We start from the raw sequence: 14,912 nt of genomic DNA on the forward strand, positions 1-14,912 counted from the left end.
GAGTGGGGGGAGGGACAGAGGCTCGGGCTGCACCTCCCAGGCTTCTTTCTTTGGAGGAAGGCCAGCTCATCGCAGGCTGAAGGCCCAGGCCACTGTCCAGGGGCCGGGAGGGAGGCGAGCCAGCCGTGCGAATCCATTGGGACCACCAGGTGAAGGGGAGGCGGGGGCCCCAGGATTGAAAAATTGTGGTTTTCTTTTCTCTTTAACATCAGGAAGTCTCTGAGACGGCAGTCAGGAACCACGGTGTCCTCTGGAGAAGGAAGAATCCTGGCACCTCTCTGAGAGTCCAGTCTAGGCTTCCCTAATTTGGCCCCCGTCCCAACCCGAGTTCCAGTGATTCAGGGCTTGTTCCTTATTTTTTCCGAGAGCCGTTATATAACGTGAGTGTTTTTCAAAGGCTCCAATTGGCCATGGCTGTGGTCACCACCCCTACCGTGGTACCAGGAATTGCCTGTTTGGCGGTGTTGAGGTTTTGTGCAAAGTCAGTTCACCCGGAGACACCTCCCTGTGCCTCCCACCGGAGGGCTCGCCAGGGCGAGCGCCAAGCCACGATCCCAGCAGGTCAGACGCAGACAAGGTTGAGCCCTGTGACTGGGAGTGGGCGAGTGGGGAGATGGGCCGGGCATGGGGGTTCCACGTGGGAACCTGAGTGACCTGCCGTTCTGAAGATGCTGCTCACGGCTTTTCTGGAATCCACAGAGCGTCCACCAGGACCCACCTGCCGTTTTACTGCTGACCCAGAGCCTGAGGGACCTTAGAAATCGGCCGAGAACCAGAGGCTTCGCACTAAGGAGCCGTTGGGGGCACACGGCAGTTAGAAAGCGACAGACCCAGTGGGGAGTAGCCACCTGTGTGAACTGTCAGGGATCCGCGGGGGGCACGCCCTTCCCCTGCCCTTGCTGTGGCCGGTTCCTGGAGGCTCTGCCTGGAGGCCCTGAGCTTCGAGGGCCCTGGAGAGGATCTGGTGGGTCAGGAGCAGAAAAGCTTGTTTTCCTGGCTAGTCAGGAGGGGAGAGCTGCGTTTACTCAGTGGGCCCTTCTCCTCCGATAGTAACCCCACCTGCTGCTTTGTTCAACAGGTAAGAACAGAGGACGTGGGGGCACAGAGGCACCTTCTGAAACCATCCGGCTAAAGCCTCTCATTTGCCAGTCGTGAACCTGAATTCATATGTGCCCCGGCCCCGGCAGTCAACAGCAGGGCTGGGGCTGGCGCGTGGCCTCAGGCTCCGTCCCTGTGAGCAGGTCGCGTTCGGACCTGCCGAGGGCCAGGCCCCGGGTGTGCCCAGCCGACCCTCCCCCGGCTGTCCCGCAGCCCCTTCCCGGTGTCGCTGGCAGTGGGTGCCGTGGGTCTGCTCGTCGCGGGTGGAAAAGGAAAACCTCGCTAGATGTGTTCCTTCTTGGGCAGGAATCACACGGCCAGTAATTCGTAGGAATGTTCAGTCGTGACCCCGGCGTCGAAGCCCCCTGGCGGGTCCTCAGGTGCAGGCCGTGCCCCGACACTGGCAGCCTCTCTGCTCGTCCTGTATTTGCGCTCCCATCTGGCCTCTTTCTGGGGTACCCCAGCTGCAGCAACAGAGGAGTTGTGTAAGACCGAGCTGAGAGCGTCAGAAACGCTGAATGGGCAGGACTGCATCTGGTCCGCAGACACCAGCCCCTCCACCAGGGCTGCGATGTGAGTGGAACAGCCCACCCTGCAGGAATTCGCACGCCGGCTGGTTGTAAACCGTGTAAGCTCTATTATCTTATGGAGAAAGGTTGGGATAAGGGGGGGGGGGGGGCGCTGTAAATAAGACCCCAACTATACAAAGTGCAGACATGCAGGGTGTGGAGTGACCGCATTGGTGGTGGGATACTGGACACTCTCTCCTTCGCAACATCAGCGCCTGAATTACCTCTAGTTAAGAAGCAAACCTTCAAGAGAAAGTTGGTGTCGTCAGCCACCTTGGGAAGGAATCCTAGAACTGTGCGAGTCCTCCCCGTCCTCCCTCCCCCGTGGTCTCCCTGGGCCGGGGAAACCCGTTTTCCATGGCAGAGCTGTCTTCACAGGCTCTGACACCGAGCTGGCGTTCATGCCTGGCCCTGCGCCACCCCAAGGAGGGGCTAGAGTTTAACAGGAAAAGCTCTGAGCTCCGAGTGGCTGGACCTGGGTCGTAGGGCCTGCTTGCCTCTGTCTGGTTGTCTGGCTTTGGCTAAGAGGCTTAATGACCTCTCTGACCCCCCGTCTCCTCATCTATGCACTGAGATGATACCACTTGGCTTTCCTGGCTGCATGGGCTGCTCTCGGGACCAATGAGGCAGCGATTGGAAGATTTAAGGACGTGCCAATGGCCGATGGGTGCCGGCTCTGCTGTTGACACCCTGCTTTTTTGTGATCGACTCTGGACCTTGGCCTGCACTTCTGAGAGGGCTAGGGCTGGGGGTTCAGTGAGCTGCTTTTCGGTCAGCTCACATCTCGGGAGTTTTCCCAAACCTGGGGCTGTTCTCTTCTGTCCGGATGCTTTCCTGAAGGTGACGTCATCAGCCCAAATCCTGAAGATTGCCTTCCCCACATACCCTGATGCTCCTCTGCAGGGCATGGGGCCAGGTCTGAGGACAAGCCCGGAGTATAAAGCTGTCTCTTGGCAGAAGCCACGATGGTGCCTCGGCGTGGCCCAGGGAAATGCCCACTCGGCACCCCGGGGCCTGCCTGGCTGGCTGGCAGGACACAGGAGGAGAGTGTGAGGCTCTGGGGGGTTTGAAGTCGAAAAACCACAGGCGGGACAAGCTCCGCAGCCTGGGCCTTCGGAAGGTCAGCCCACCTGAGCGGCCTGGTCCCCATTATTCCAGCTGGTAATGGCCCTGTGGCCGGAGCTGGAGATGGCCCACAGCGGCCTCGCGGTGCGCGCTTTCTCCGTGCGTCCAGGAGATTAGATCAGGGACTGTGGGGTGGGAGTCTTCCAGCAAAGGCCTCCACGCGGGCCAAGGGGCTTCCCTGCAGGGCTGCTGGACGGAGCAAACACAGCGCCCGGAGTGGGCGTGTGGTGGTGGCTGGTGGACTCGATGCTTTCGCTGGGTTGGGAGCAGCTGATGGGACCGCCACGGCAGCCCGTGACAGCAGGGGCCGGTGTCCTGGGCTCGGCTCTTTTAAGACTGTCCTAACGTGCTTCACTGAACCGCCAGGGCCTCCGTAGCGAGTGTGTGATGGTTCTCAGGGCTCTTAGGGGAGGAACACATGAGCGTTTATGAAAAGGCTTCCGCTTGTGGAAACTTGTGCTGAACAAACGTTCAAGGGTGATGATTACTGGAGACCAGAGAGGAATGTCCTCGTTAAAATGGGAGGCAGGTGCCCCGCGCCTGGCTGCTCCTCACTCCCCGTGGGCTGAGCCGCGCGGCGCCTGCTTTCTCGCTGGCCCGTCAGTGCACACGGGTAGCCCTCATGCTGGGACCAGGGAAGGGGGTGCCTTTTCCAGGGGTTCATTCAAACACTTTTGCCACCTGCTGTATGCCGGCCGGCAGGCCGAGGACACAAGGTGAGCAGCTCCTCCTGCCCTCCAAGGAGTGAGTCTCAGAGAATAGACTGCATGTGGAATGCTGCCGATGGCCCAGGGGCATCTCAAGGACGGTGGGAACACAGATAAGAGAAGAGTTGATTTTGCCCGAGGATGGGGACCAGCTGGGCTTTGAATTGGGCTTTGCATGACACACAGAAGTTCTCTGACCCCAGATTTGGGGCTGGGGGTGGAGGGCTGGGGGAGCAGCACAGCGCCGGAGGGAAGGGTGGGAGCGGGCAGAGGACAGCGCTGAGGCTGGGGCTGTCCCGGAGGGGCTGTCCCGGGAATCGGTTGAGAGGCCTTGAACTGAGGTGTCTGAGCAGTTAAGACAGCGTTCCAGACAAGCCTTGTTTGGAAAAACCACAAAGGGTCTGCCTGGGCTGTTGCTAAAAGAAGGAGCCAGGGCACAGGGCACATGAAAAACAAGGCTGCAGAGACCAGCACATCCGTGGGGCCCGGCTGAGTGACTTATCCCAACCATCACTGGTGGGAAGCTGCCAGCCGTCTGCCCGGGGCGCTGGCCGAGTCTCTGTGATGCCTGCACCACACCACAGACCAATCAACGCACGTGCCCCAGGAGCTCTAATGGGCAGCCAGGCCTGAGCCGCGGTGCTGCCCATTGGCTGCTCCCCAAGGCTGGGCCTTTCCCCTCCATTCTCGCTCCCTGTTGGCTCCTTCCCTCCCTGCCCTTTAGTCCCTGCCTCTTCTTTCTTCTTCCTTCCTCCCCGGTGACAGGTGACCTGGTGACAGGGGACCAGAGGCAGCCACTTCCTATTCTGGAAGGGAATGTGGAGAGTGGTCAGAATTTCTGAGTGGTTCGTGCATCATCGCCCACTTCTTCCACCCATTTGCCATCCATGCCCCCTTCCCAATGGTTGATATGGGAGGAGGACCAGGATGGAGTGGTGACACAAAGAGCCATGTGCAGCCCCTGGAGGAGGCAGGTGGGCACCTGAGTGCCACTGTCATTGACCACGTGCTCTGTTTCCGTCCTAGGACCTGAGCTCTTTTGCCATGCCACACCTGGATGGAGACCTGGAGAGTTCAGAAAAGCACTCTTCTCATAAGGTAAGGTCATCTTTCTCAGAGCTCGCCTGAGGTGCCAGCAAGGCAGGACTTCCTCAGCAAGTGCCCAACACACACACTTCTACCTTAACATCCACCGTGCTCCCACTTGCATATGTACCTGTGCCCCCACCTGCACATCCACCTGTGCTCCCACCTGCACATCCACCTGTGCTCCCACCTGCACATGCACCTGTGCTCTTACCTGCACATGTACCTGTGCTCTTACCTCTGCTCCCACCTGCACATCCACCTGTGCTCTTACCTCTGCTCCCACCTGCACATCCACCTGTGCTCCCACCTGCACATGTACCTGTGCTCCCACCTGCACATGTACCTGTGCTCCCATCTGCACATCCACCTGTGCTCCCATCTGCACATCCACCTATGCTCTTACCTGCACATCCACCTGTGCTCCCACTTGCACATGCAGCTGTGCTCCCACCTGCACATCCACCTGTGCTCTTACCTGCACATCCACCTGTGCTCCCATCTGCACATCCACCTATGCTCTTACCTGCACATCCACCTGTGCTCCCACTTGCACATGCAGCTGTGCTCCCACCTGCACATCCACCTGTGCTCCCATCTGCACATCCACCTGTGCTCTTACCTGCACATGTACCTGTGCTCCCACCTGCACATGCACCTGTGCTCCCACCTGCACATCCACCTGTGCTCCCATCTGCACATCCACCGTGCTCCCACTTGCACATGCACCTGTGCTCCCATCTGCACATGCACCTGTACTCTTACCTGCACATCCACCTGTGCTCCCACTTGCACATGCAGCTGTGCTCCCACCTGCACATGCACCTGTGCTCTTACCTCTGCTCTCACCTGCACATCCACCTGTGTTCCCACATGCACATGCACCTGTGTTCCCACCTCCACACATCCACCTGTGCTCCCACTCGCACATGCAGCTGTGCTCCCACCTGCACATCCACCTGTGCTCTTACCTCTGCTCCCACCTGCACATCCACCTCTGTTCCCACCTGCACATGCACCTGTGCTCCCACCTGCACAGGCACCTGTGTTCTCACCTGCATATGCACCTGTGTTCCCGCCTCCACATCCACCTGTGCTTCCACTTGCACATGAACCCGTGCTCTTACCTCAGCTTCCACCTACACATGCACCTGTGCTCCCACCTACACATGCACCTGTGCTCCCACCTGCACATGCACCAGTGCTCCCATCTGCACATCCATCTTTGCTTCCACTTGCACATGCACCTGTGCTCTTACCTCCGCTCTCATCTGCACATGCACCACTGCTCCCACCTGCATATGCACTTGTGCTCCCACTTGCACATCCACCTGTGTTCCCTCCTGCACATCCACTTGTGCTCCCACCTGCACATGCACCAGTGCTCCCATCTGCTCATCCATCTTCGCTTCCATTTGCACATGCACCTGTGCTCTTACCTCTGCTCCCACCTGCACATGCACCAGTGCCCCACCTGCACATACACCAGTGCCCCACCTGCACATGCACCTGTGCTCCCACCTGAATATCTACCTGTGCTTCCACTTGCACATGCACCTCTGCTCTCACCTGCACATCCACCTGTGCTCTTATGACTCTGCTCCCACCTGAACATGCACCTGTACTCCCACCTGTGCTCCACCTTGCTCCCACCTGTGCTCCCCCCTGCACTTCCACCTGCAGGTCCCCCTGTATCTGCTCCCTACATCTGGTGGTCTCCTGGTGCAGCCTGGAGACAGGGCCTCAGGTGAAAGCTGTGTGGATGGTATGTAGAGAACTGGAGGGGAAGCGGAATGCAGCCTTTGTTGGGGTGCCTGTCAGACCCATGACCACTGTGAGTTCTTGGTCTTTCCTTGGTCTCCTCACTCCTGTCCCAGAATCATCCCTGGAGGGCAGACATGGCCTCCTCCTGACTCTAGAACCTTGGCAGGTCTGCTTCCCATTAAACTCCTCGAGCTACATACGGGCCAGGACTGTGCCAGCTGCGCCCCTTGTGGTAGATCCCGTCACCTTCGCAGCCTTGTGCCTCGGCCTGGTGTCCTCACTGGGAAGGTGAGGATACCGAAGCTTAAGGCACCTGTCACACTGCTAGAAATAGCTGGGATTCAAACTCCAGTCCTGTGTCCAGAAGCCTTGCTTGTGCCACCCTGCTGTCGGGCCACCTTCGTTCCCACTGCCCAGCCACGTCCACAGGCACCCACCACCCACCACCCACCACGCAGAGCTTCCCTTTCTTAATTATTCGAGGATTAGACAAAACTCGGGAATCCTGAGTCCCATAGGGAGGTGGCATAGTGGCGAAACTGGATACAGACAGACAATCTAAATGCATTTCATGTTAAATGATTAGAAAAAGAAAAGCGCAGACTCTGTGAGGGGTGAGCTTGAGCTCTGTGGTTCCTCCCCGGGCACGGCCTCTGCATCTCCCTGAGGCCACGCTGACCCTCCGTGCGGCTGGGGAGTGGCAGAGGGTGGGCCTGAGGTGGAGGGTCACTGAAGGTGGAGTCCCCACGAGGGCATCACAGCCTTTAAGGAACCGCGAGCCCTGTTTGGGGGCGCCCTCTGGTGGTGGAAGAACTCACAGGGGTCATGGGTCCGACAGGCACCCCAAGTGGACAGAGGCCCGTGGGCAAGGAGGCTGCCTGCCTGCCTCTGGGTGTGTGCGTTCACCTACCTTCCCAGCACACTGGCTTTCACCGCCAGGCCTTGTCCTGGCCCCAGGAGCCCTGTGACAAGCCAGCGATGCAGCCAGCCTCTGAGGCTTTCGGCCATGTTCCCTTCTGACCTGTCAGCGGCCCCCTCACTCCAGCACCACAGCGGCTTGGAGCTGAAACATGCATCACTCCCCAGCCCCGGGGCCTCTCGGGACGGAGCCCAGGCCCCATGTGCAGACCACAGAGATTTGTTTCCTCCTGTGAAGAGGGCAGGAGAACCTTGTCCCGTGTGGTCAGACCTCGAGGAGGACACACGTGAGGTCTTGAGCATAGAGGACGGGAGACAGACCCACAAGCAGATCAAAGGAGAAGATACATCCTTTCAAGCCATGTCCTCTGCCTGCCATCCCCCCGCCTCCTCCAGGAAGCCCTCCTGAGAGCTGGGCAGAGGTCATGGGCCTCTGGGTAGTGCTGACCAGCCTGCGGATGGGCTACGGTGGGGGCAGCTGCCTTCCCCAGGCCACTAGTGGCACCTCTGTTTGTAGAAGAGCTTAGGGCTGTTTCTCGGGCAGGGTGCCGTGGAGGAGCAGCTTGGTGACAGAGGACACTGGGGAGAGCAGCAGGTGTGAGAGTGACAGGCCCAGAGCAGGGCCCAGGTCTGAGTGCCCGAGCGAGCTCATCCCTGTGCCGCTCTCTCCGCAGGTGGACAGCCCCTTCAGCTCCGGCAGCCCCTCCAAAGGCTTCTTCTCCAGAGGCCCCCCGCGCCGGACCTCCAGCCCCGTGTCTGCTCCCGTGAGGCCCAAGACCAGCCCCAGCTCCCCCAAAACCGTGTTCCCGTTCTCCTACCAGGAGTCCCCGCCGCGCTCCCCGCGGCGCATGAGCTTCAGCGGGATCTTCCGCTCCTCGTCCAAAGAGTCGTCCCCCACGTCCAGCTCGTCTACCTCGCCCGGGGGCATCCGGTTCTTCTCCCGCTCCAGAAAAAGTAAGGCCCTGTTGCTATTCCCCAGGTGGGTGCGGGCTGCTGGCCCTTCCTCTGCCACTCGGCCACGAAGCCACCTGCAGGGCAGCACAGCGGCCCACGGCTTTAGTTGGTGCTGAGCGCCTGCCCTGTGTCTGTCCCAGGAACAAGCCTCCCTCCAGAGCAATGTTGGTCTCCCCCCCCCACCCCCCACCCCCACCTCCACCCCTGTCGCCTCCTCCCTACACGAACCCGCCGCATGGGCTGAACTGTAGCTGCCCGATATGCAGTGAGGCCTTGGCCTCCAGGCTTTTCTGAGAAACAGCAGCAGCGCGAGGCTCGGGTTTGTCCTGTGCCGGCCGGCCGGGCCCAGCCCTTGCGCTGTCTGCCAGTGGGCTGTGCCTGTGTCTGATATTGGGAGATTTGAGTGGATCTCTTTGTGACAGGCTGAGTGTGTTTAAGAGAGAGTTCTTCAGGGTCGTAAATATGTGTGGTCTGAGTGCAAACCATTCTCGATGGGGCACCACCGATCAGAGTGAGTAATAGACCAGGAAACTGAAGTGGACTTTCTCTTCTCATATGTCTTAGCGCATCTCCTTGCTCCCCCGATTCTTCCTGGCGACTGGGAAGGTCCTACTCAGGAAGGCAGTGATCTGGAAAACAGACTTGCCCTCAGGCACCACAGGTCTGGGCGGCCCTCCTTTACGTCCAGCGTCATTGGTATCGAAACTGCCATCGGTGCAGTGTGACCTGGGAGCTGGGCCATAGCATCCAATTCCGCCTCCTCAACTTACAAGGGAAGGATGGCTGTCTCTCTTCTTTCTTTTCTTTCCTTTCTTGGTGGTGTGGGTATTGTTCCCAGTACCCCGAAGTCATCCCCTGATGGGGGGTGAACCGAAGTGTAAATGCACAGATGTCACAGACATGGAGTTGGGAACTCGACTCTGGGGCCCATTAGCACTGACCTTCCGATGCTTGAGGGAGCTTGCCCAGCCTCCTTGGCAGGGACCCCGAAATTCTCCAGCATTCCCCAGGTGCCGCCTCTCAGAGGAGGGGACCAGGCCGACAGCAGGGGGTCCTGCTTCTCAGCAGGGGCGCATCGTGCCTGTGGTGGGTGCAGAGAGCTAGGCTTCCCGGGGCCGCGTGACAAAGGACCCCATACGGGGGCTTCAGCGTCAGAAGCGCGTTCCCTCGCGGTTCTCGAGGCCGAAGTTCCAAATCCAGGCGTCAGAGGGGCTGTGCTCCCTCTGGAGGGTCGAGAAAATGGTCTGTCCCATGACTGTCTCTGAGCTCCTGGTGTTGCCCGCAACCCCTGGGGTCCCTCGGCCTGCAGCACATCCCTCCCATCGCTGCCTCTCGTCACATGGAGCTGTCCCTTTGTGTGTCTGTGTCCGAGTGCTTCTCTCCTCTTCTCATGAGGACAGCGTTAGAGTGGGTTAAGGGCCCACACTGCCTACTAGCTCATCTTCATTACATCAGCAACAATCCTATTTCCAAATAAGGCCACAAATGAGGCTCCTGGGAAGGTGTGAGTTTGGGGTGAACACTTCAACCCGGCACACACGTTACCTGGGAAAAGCCGCGATCCGCCGCCACACCCCTGGCTGGATGCAGAGGCTGAGGTTACCGGTGCCTGGCCTGTTAAGACAGGGTCGTTTCTGAAGGCAGGAAGGGGTCTGGGTGGCCTGGAGAGGCCGCAGGTGGGATGTTGGATGGAGAAGATGGGCCGGACTTTCCGAACCCTGGGAGACGGCAGTCACTGCCTTGTGTGGGCTCGTTTAAGAGGCTCGCTGGCATCCTTGGCCAGGAAATACCCAGTTCAAAGGTCTGCCTGTAAGACGCTGCGGCTTAGGTGTGGGCTGCTTGCTCAGGTGCTTCTCCGCCGTCCGGGGGAGGCAGCTGGAGGTGGGGCTCAGGACGGCTCTGGAGGACTGGCTGCTCCCACCAGCATTGTTAGGCCAGGGTACTCCTGGCCCCAGGACGCTGCCCGTGCTGCTGCCCGGAACCTCTAAGCCCAAGACCAGACTTTCCCTAAGTGGGAAACCAACCCTGCCCAGCCTGGTCGGGGTGAAGTGGGAAGGTCCCACCCGGGCCCAGGAGGAGCGTGCCTGCTTCACGGGGGGACCATTGGCTCCCGGCCGCGTGGCTCCTTAACTGTGTGGGCATCACAGGGACAGGGAGTGGAGGGCGTGTAGTCTTTCTGCTCCTCCTCGTGTTTCCGTCAGCTCCTGGGTCAAGGCACCCAGACTGTCTATCGCTCCCCACGGCCCAGAACTAACTCGCCGTGCTGAGCTCGAAGGTAACGTCACTTGTTTGTAAGGAGGGACTTTGTCAGGAGCAGCCCCGAAGCCTGCTGCCTCCACCAGAGGGAGGCCCCGAGACCTGTCCGTCACCAGGGCCCCGGGGGACGCGCCCGCCGGTCTGAGCACCTGGGCTCTTTTGCCTTCAGTGGACACATGGTGAAATGGCCCAGTCCTCCCTGCCTGTGCTGCTCACTAGAAACCTTACAGCTAAGTCTGTACATGGGGCATTCTGGGATATGTTTGTAGCCTTATTGCTGAATCCATTTTTGGTCTCTTATTTTCGCACCACTATTTTTTTTAAGACAAAGACAGACAATTTTGTGGAAGGATTTGGGGGTATTTACAGAATTCAAAGAAGAGCTCAGGATGCCGGGAGGGAAGGAAGCAGGCTGGCCCGGGCGGCCTCGGCAGCAGGAATTCATGGATCGTCCCGTGAGGTCCAGAGAAATCCTTGTCTTTGTGTCTCTCCACTTTCCATTTTACACTCCTCACTCCTGGATCTCTGATGAGCCCAGTTAGGATCCCTGAACCAGTCAGTTGTTCAAGAAGGATTTAATTTAATGTTACTAAACTGCTCTCTAATCATTGACAATAATTATCCTATCTAATAATAGACAAACATGGTAATTAACCGTACCTCCGACACGCTTCCCATTGGCTAATCAGGGTGATATGCAAATTAACTGCCAACCAAGATGGCGGCCAGCAGCCACACAGCTGAAGCGAACAGGAGGCTTGCTTGCTCCAGTGATGGAGGAAGCCAAGGTTCCCCGCCTGCTGCTGCTGGCCTCTGAGCTGCACTCTAAGAAACAATGTTGCAATTATAGAAGCTAAACAAACCCAGATATCTGCTTTCAGCAGCCGAGGTCTCAGAGCTGGAGCTGGCTCTCAGCTCCAGTGACAGCCATAGAAGGTAAATAAATCCCAGAATAAAAAAAAAAGAAAAAAAGGAGAGGTTGGGAGCTTCAGTCACCCGCCAGCATGAAAATGGCCCTCAGCCCCTCACCCAGACTGGCCAGGCAACCCATGGGGACCCCCACCCTGAAGGGGGTGGGACCAGCTGCAAACAGCCATCAGCCCCTCACCCAGGCTGGCCAGGCACCCAAGCGGGACCCCCACCCTGATCCGGGACACCCTTCAGGGCAAACCAGCCGGCTCCCACCCGTGCACCAGGCCTCTGTCCTATATAGTAAAAGGGTAATATGCAAACTGACCCTAACAGCAGAATGACTGGGAATGACTGGTTACTATGACACACACTGACCACCAGAGGGCAGACTCTCAATGCAGGAGCTGCCCTCTTGTGGTCAGTGTGCTCTCACATGGGAGGAGCTCTGCTCAGCCACAAGCCGGGCTGATGGCTGCCAGTACAGCGGTGGTGGTGGGAGGCTCTCCTGCCTCCTCAGCAGCGCTAAGGATGTCCGACTGCAGTTTAGGCCTGCTCCCCACTGGCAAGTGGACATCCCCTAAGGGCTGCCGGGCTGCCAGAGGATGTCTGATTGCCATCTTAGGCCCAATCCCTCGGGGAGCGGGCCTAAGCCAGCAGGTGGTCATCCCCTGAGGGGTCCCAGACTGCGAGAGGGCACAGGCCGGGCTGAGGGAACCCCCCTCCCCTCCAAGTGCACAAATTTTTGTGCACCGGGCCTCTAGTAATACTATAAATAATAAACCTAGTAATCTTAAATAATTATAAATGCCTATCACATGCATTGTAACTGCATTGTAAGTGACTATTGTTTTAATCTCCATAAAAGGGTGGTGAAGTAATATTTGTACCATATTCATCAAAGTAGAAACTGAGGCACAGAGTGGGTAAGTCACTGAGCAAAGATCCCACAGCGGAAAGTGGCAGAACCAAGCTGAGGCCGTCTCACTCCCCAATCCACTTTATTTTAATCTTTTTTTTGTTTTGTTTTGTTAATCCTCACCTGAGGATATTTCTCCATTCCTTTTTTTTTTTTTAGAGAGAGAGAGAGAGTGGAAGGGAGGGGGAGAGACCGAGAGAGAAACATAACATTGATGTGAGAGACAGATCAGTTGGTTGACTCCCGCATGCACCCTGACAGGGGCTGGGGATTGAGCCTGCAACCAACCAAGGTGTGCCCTTGACAGGACTCAAACCCGAGACCCTTTAGTTCTTGGGTGGACGCTCTAACCACTGAGCAAAACCAGCGAGGGCTCCAATCCACTCAACCCAGATGGGGAGGCTCCGCTTTAGAGGAGTGGGTTTTAGGAATGTTAAGCCAGTGATAGTACAATTAGCCATTTAGGGAGAAAAAAAATAGAGGTGATTCCTCAGTCATTTGTTATATCAAAGTAACATCCATAAGGAACAAAGCTTAAATGAGAGAGAGAGAGAGAGAGAGAGAGAGAGAGAGAAACGTCGATGTAAGAGAGAGACAGGACTAGTTGCCTCCCACACACCACCGAGAAACACCCTGTTCTTTCCCTTGAAGTCCCAATGAGCAAAGTAGGGCTGTGAGGAGCTGAGGACACGCTGCTTGTCCTGAAGGTCATACGAGTGGATGCCTGGCTTGCGAATTCATTGACAAGCCATAAACCAGCTCGAGGCATCAGATGCCATCCTGATCTCTGTCCCTTATCCTCACACCCCTCCATGACCATTTACCCTGGATGCTACTCAAACACTTATCAGCCAGCGCGGCCCAGCACCTGGCCCTGGGGACCGAGTGGGGTTCTGGCCTCGGCACAGAGGTACCTTGTCCTGGAGGTTACCTTTTGGGTGAGCATTTTGCCAGATGGTGGGGTTGATGGACGCCCAGGAGGGATGGCTGGAGGCCTCTGGACCAGGCTGTGCACCGGCTGATTCAAAAGCATTTTGGTGTTTTAACGGCCAGCCGCCCTGGCGCCCTGCCGCGGGGCCTGGCCTTGCTCACACATCCACCGTTGCTCTTGTTAGTGCCAGGCTCTTAGGAAAACCACGACCCTTGCTTCCTCCTCTGAATAATTTTGACTGAGTCTCAGCAGGGACCCAGCGATGGGACCTCGCTCTGCGCCTTCAGGGCAGGACCCTCAGCCTCCTGGGCGCTCCATCTCCTAGGTGGGGCACTGGCACCCAGGCAGAGGAGCAGCGGCCGGGCCAGGAGGCCTGGGCTAGGCGGGAATGAAGTGCAAACTACCCAGAAGGAAGAGAGCCGAAAGGCCGCTGCTGACCCCGCAAGGAGGGGACAGGCGTCTGGAAGTGATGTTTCTGTGGCCTCTCTTCCTGCCTGCACACCGCCCTCCTGCTTTCCCACCTCAGTGTTCCTGCAGAATCCCTCCTTAACTGCTGCAGTAGAAGGAGCTGGGCTTCGATGCCTGCAGTTGTGCAGCCAGAGGGTCAGGAGAACAAGGAGGTGAGAACATTTTAACACCTTAACATTTAAATGTTGAAATGTTCTGAGAACAGGAGGTGAAACAGCCTGCAGTTGCCGCTCATCACAGTGCCCGAAGCCTGTCGTTCCCTGGGGGCTGCGCATCGAGTGTGACGAGGCCCTGCCCCTCAGCCCGGTTAGCCCGTCAGGAATGAAAGGGCCCCTCGGGCATTGCGGTCAGGTTATCAGGCCAGGGCTAGTTGGGGAATCAGGCAAGATAAAGAACTGATTTCAAGCACTGCTACGTAGATCAGAAAAATACAGTCTCATGTAATCCTTATAATAACGGTTACTGGTTGACGTGTGTCCCCTCAAAAAAGACATGTTGAAGTCCTACCCCCCGGGGTCTCCGATGAGGCGGGATCTGGACGTGAAGCCATTGCCGATGGAATTAGTGGAGATAAAAGTCAGCTCAGGCCGGGTGCGGGCCTGATGTGGTACGGCTGGTGTTTAATGAGAAGGGGGCGGCGTAAAGACAGAAACCTGGGGAGAATGCCATGTGACAGCACAGGTAGGGATTGGAGTGCTGTGTCTGCAAGCCAAGGGTGCCAGCAGCCACCAGAAGCTGGGAGAGACCAGACCCCTACAGAGGGGCGTCACAGGAGATGCCCCGCCAGGCTCTGCAAACCTGGCTTTTCCTGGCTTTGTGGCTGAGTGACCACTAGGGAGCGACATCGCCTCACTGCTGAGCCTGATGCAGGCCTTCGGCAGAGAGGAGACTCACTCTCCCTGGATGGGTTTCCAGCTTGGGATGTTTGCCTTCAATGTACCTCCCAAACAGAAGGAAGCCGATGTCACAGAGGAGAGCTGTCCCCGCACACCGAGCAGCCTGCCCAGGCCTTTCCCGGGGGAGTGGTCGCAGATTGAACACAGTAGTCCAGCCTCCGGGGCACAGCAGCGAGCGAGGATCCCTGCCCCTGTGGGTTACGTTCTAGGGAGGGGAGACGTGAGAAATGCGTGTGGCGCACAGAACCATCTCGGGGTGAAGGGACAGGTGCTGCTTCAGGAGGCCTCGGGGGTGGAGGCGTCGGAGCAGGG

At 57.9% G+C, this 14,912-nt stretch overlaps 1 protein-coding gene across 3 annotated transcripts in view; it reads left to right on the plus strand.

The window, feature by feature from the left end:
- Nucleotides 1–14,912, plus strand: part of PRKAG2 (protein kinase AMP-activated non-catalytic subunit gamma 2) — a 222,088-nt gene that overhangs the window by 62,803 nt on the left and 144,373 nt on the right. For all 3 annotated transcript variants that reach the window (XM_070423630.1, XM_070423628.1, XM_070423629.1), the window contains exons 2-3: nt 4,526–4,597; nt 7,942–8,221. In XM_070423630.1, the coding sequence (XP_070279731.1) occupies nt 4,526–4,597; nt 7,942–8,221 (352 nt within the window). The remainder of the gene's footprint in view (nt 1–4,525; nt 4,598–7,941; nt 8,222–14,912) is intronic.

This window comes from Myotis yumanensis, unplaced genomic scaffold (assembly GCF_028538775.1).
Source record: "Myotis yumanensis isolate MYYU_CA2020_CCGP unplaced genomic scaffold, mMyoYum1.0.hap1 SCAF_9, whole genome shotgun sequence".
Classification (NCBI taxonomy): domain Eukaryota; kingdom Metazoa; phylum Chordata; class Mammalia; order Chiroptera; family Vespertilionidae; genus Myotis; species Myotis yumanensis.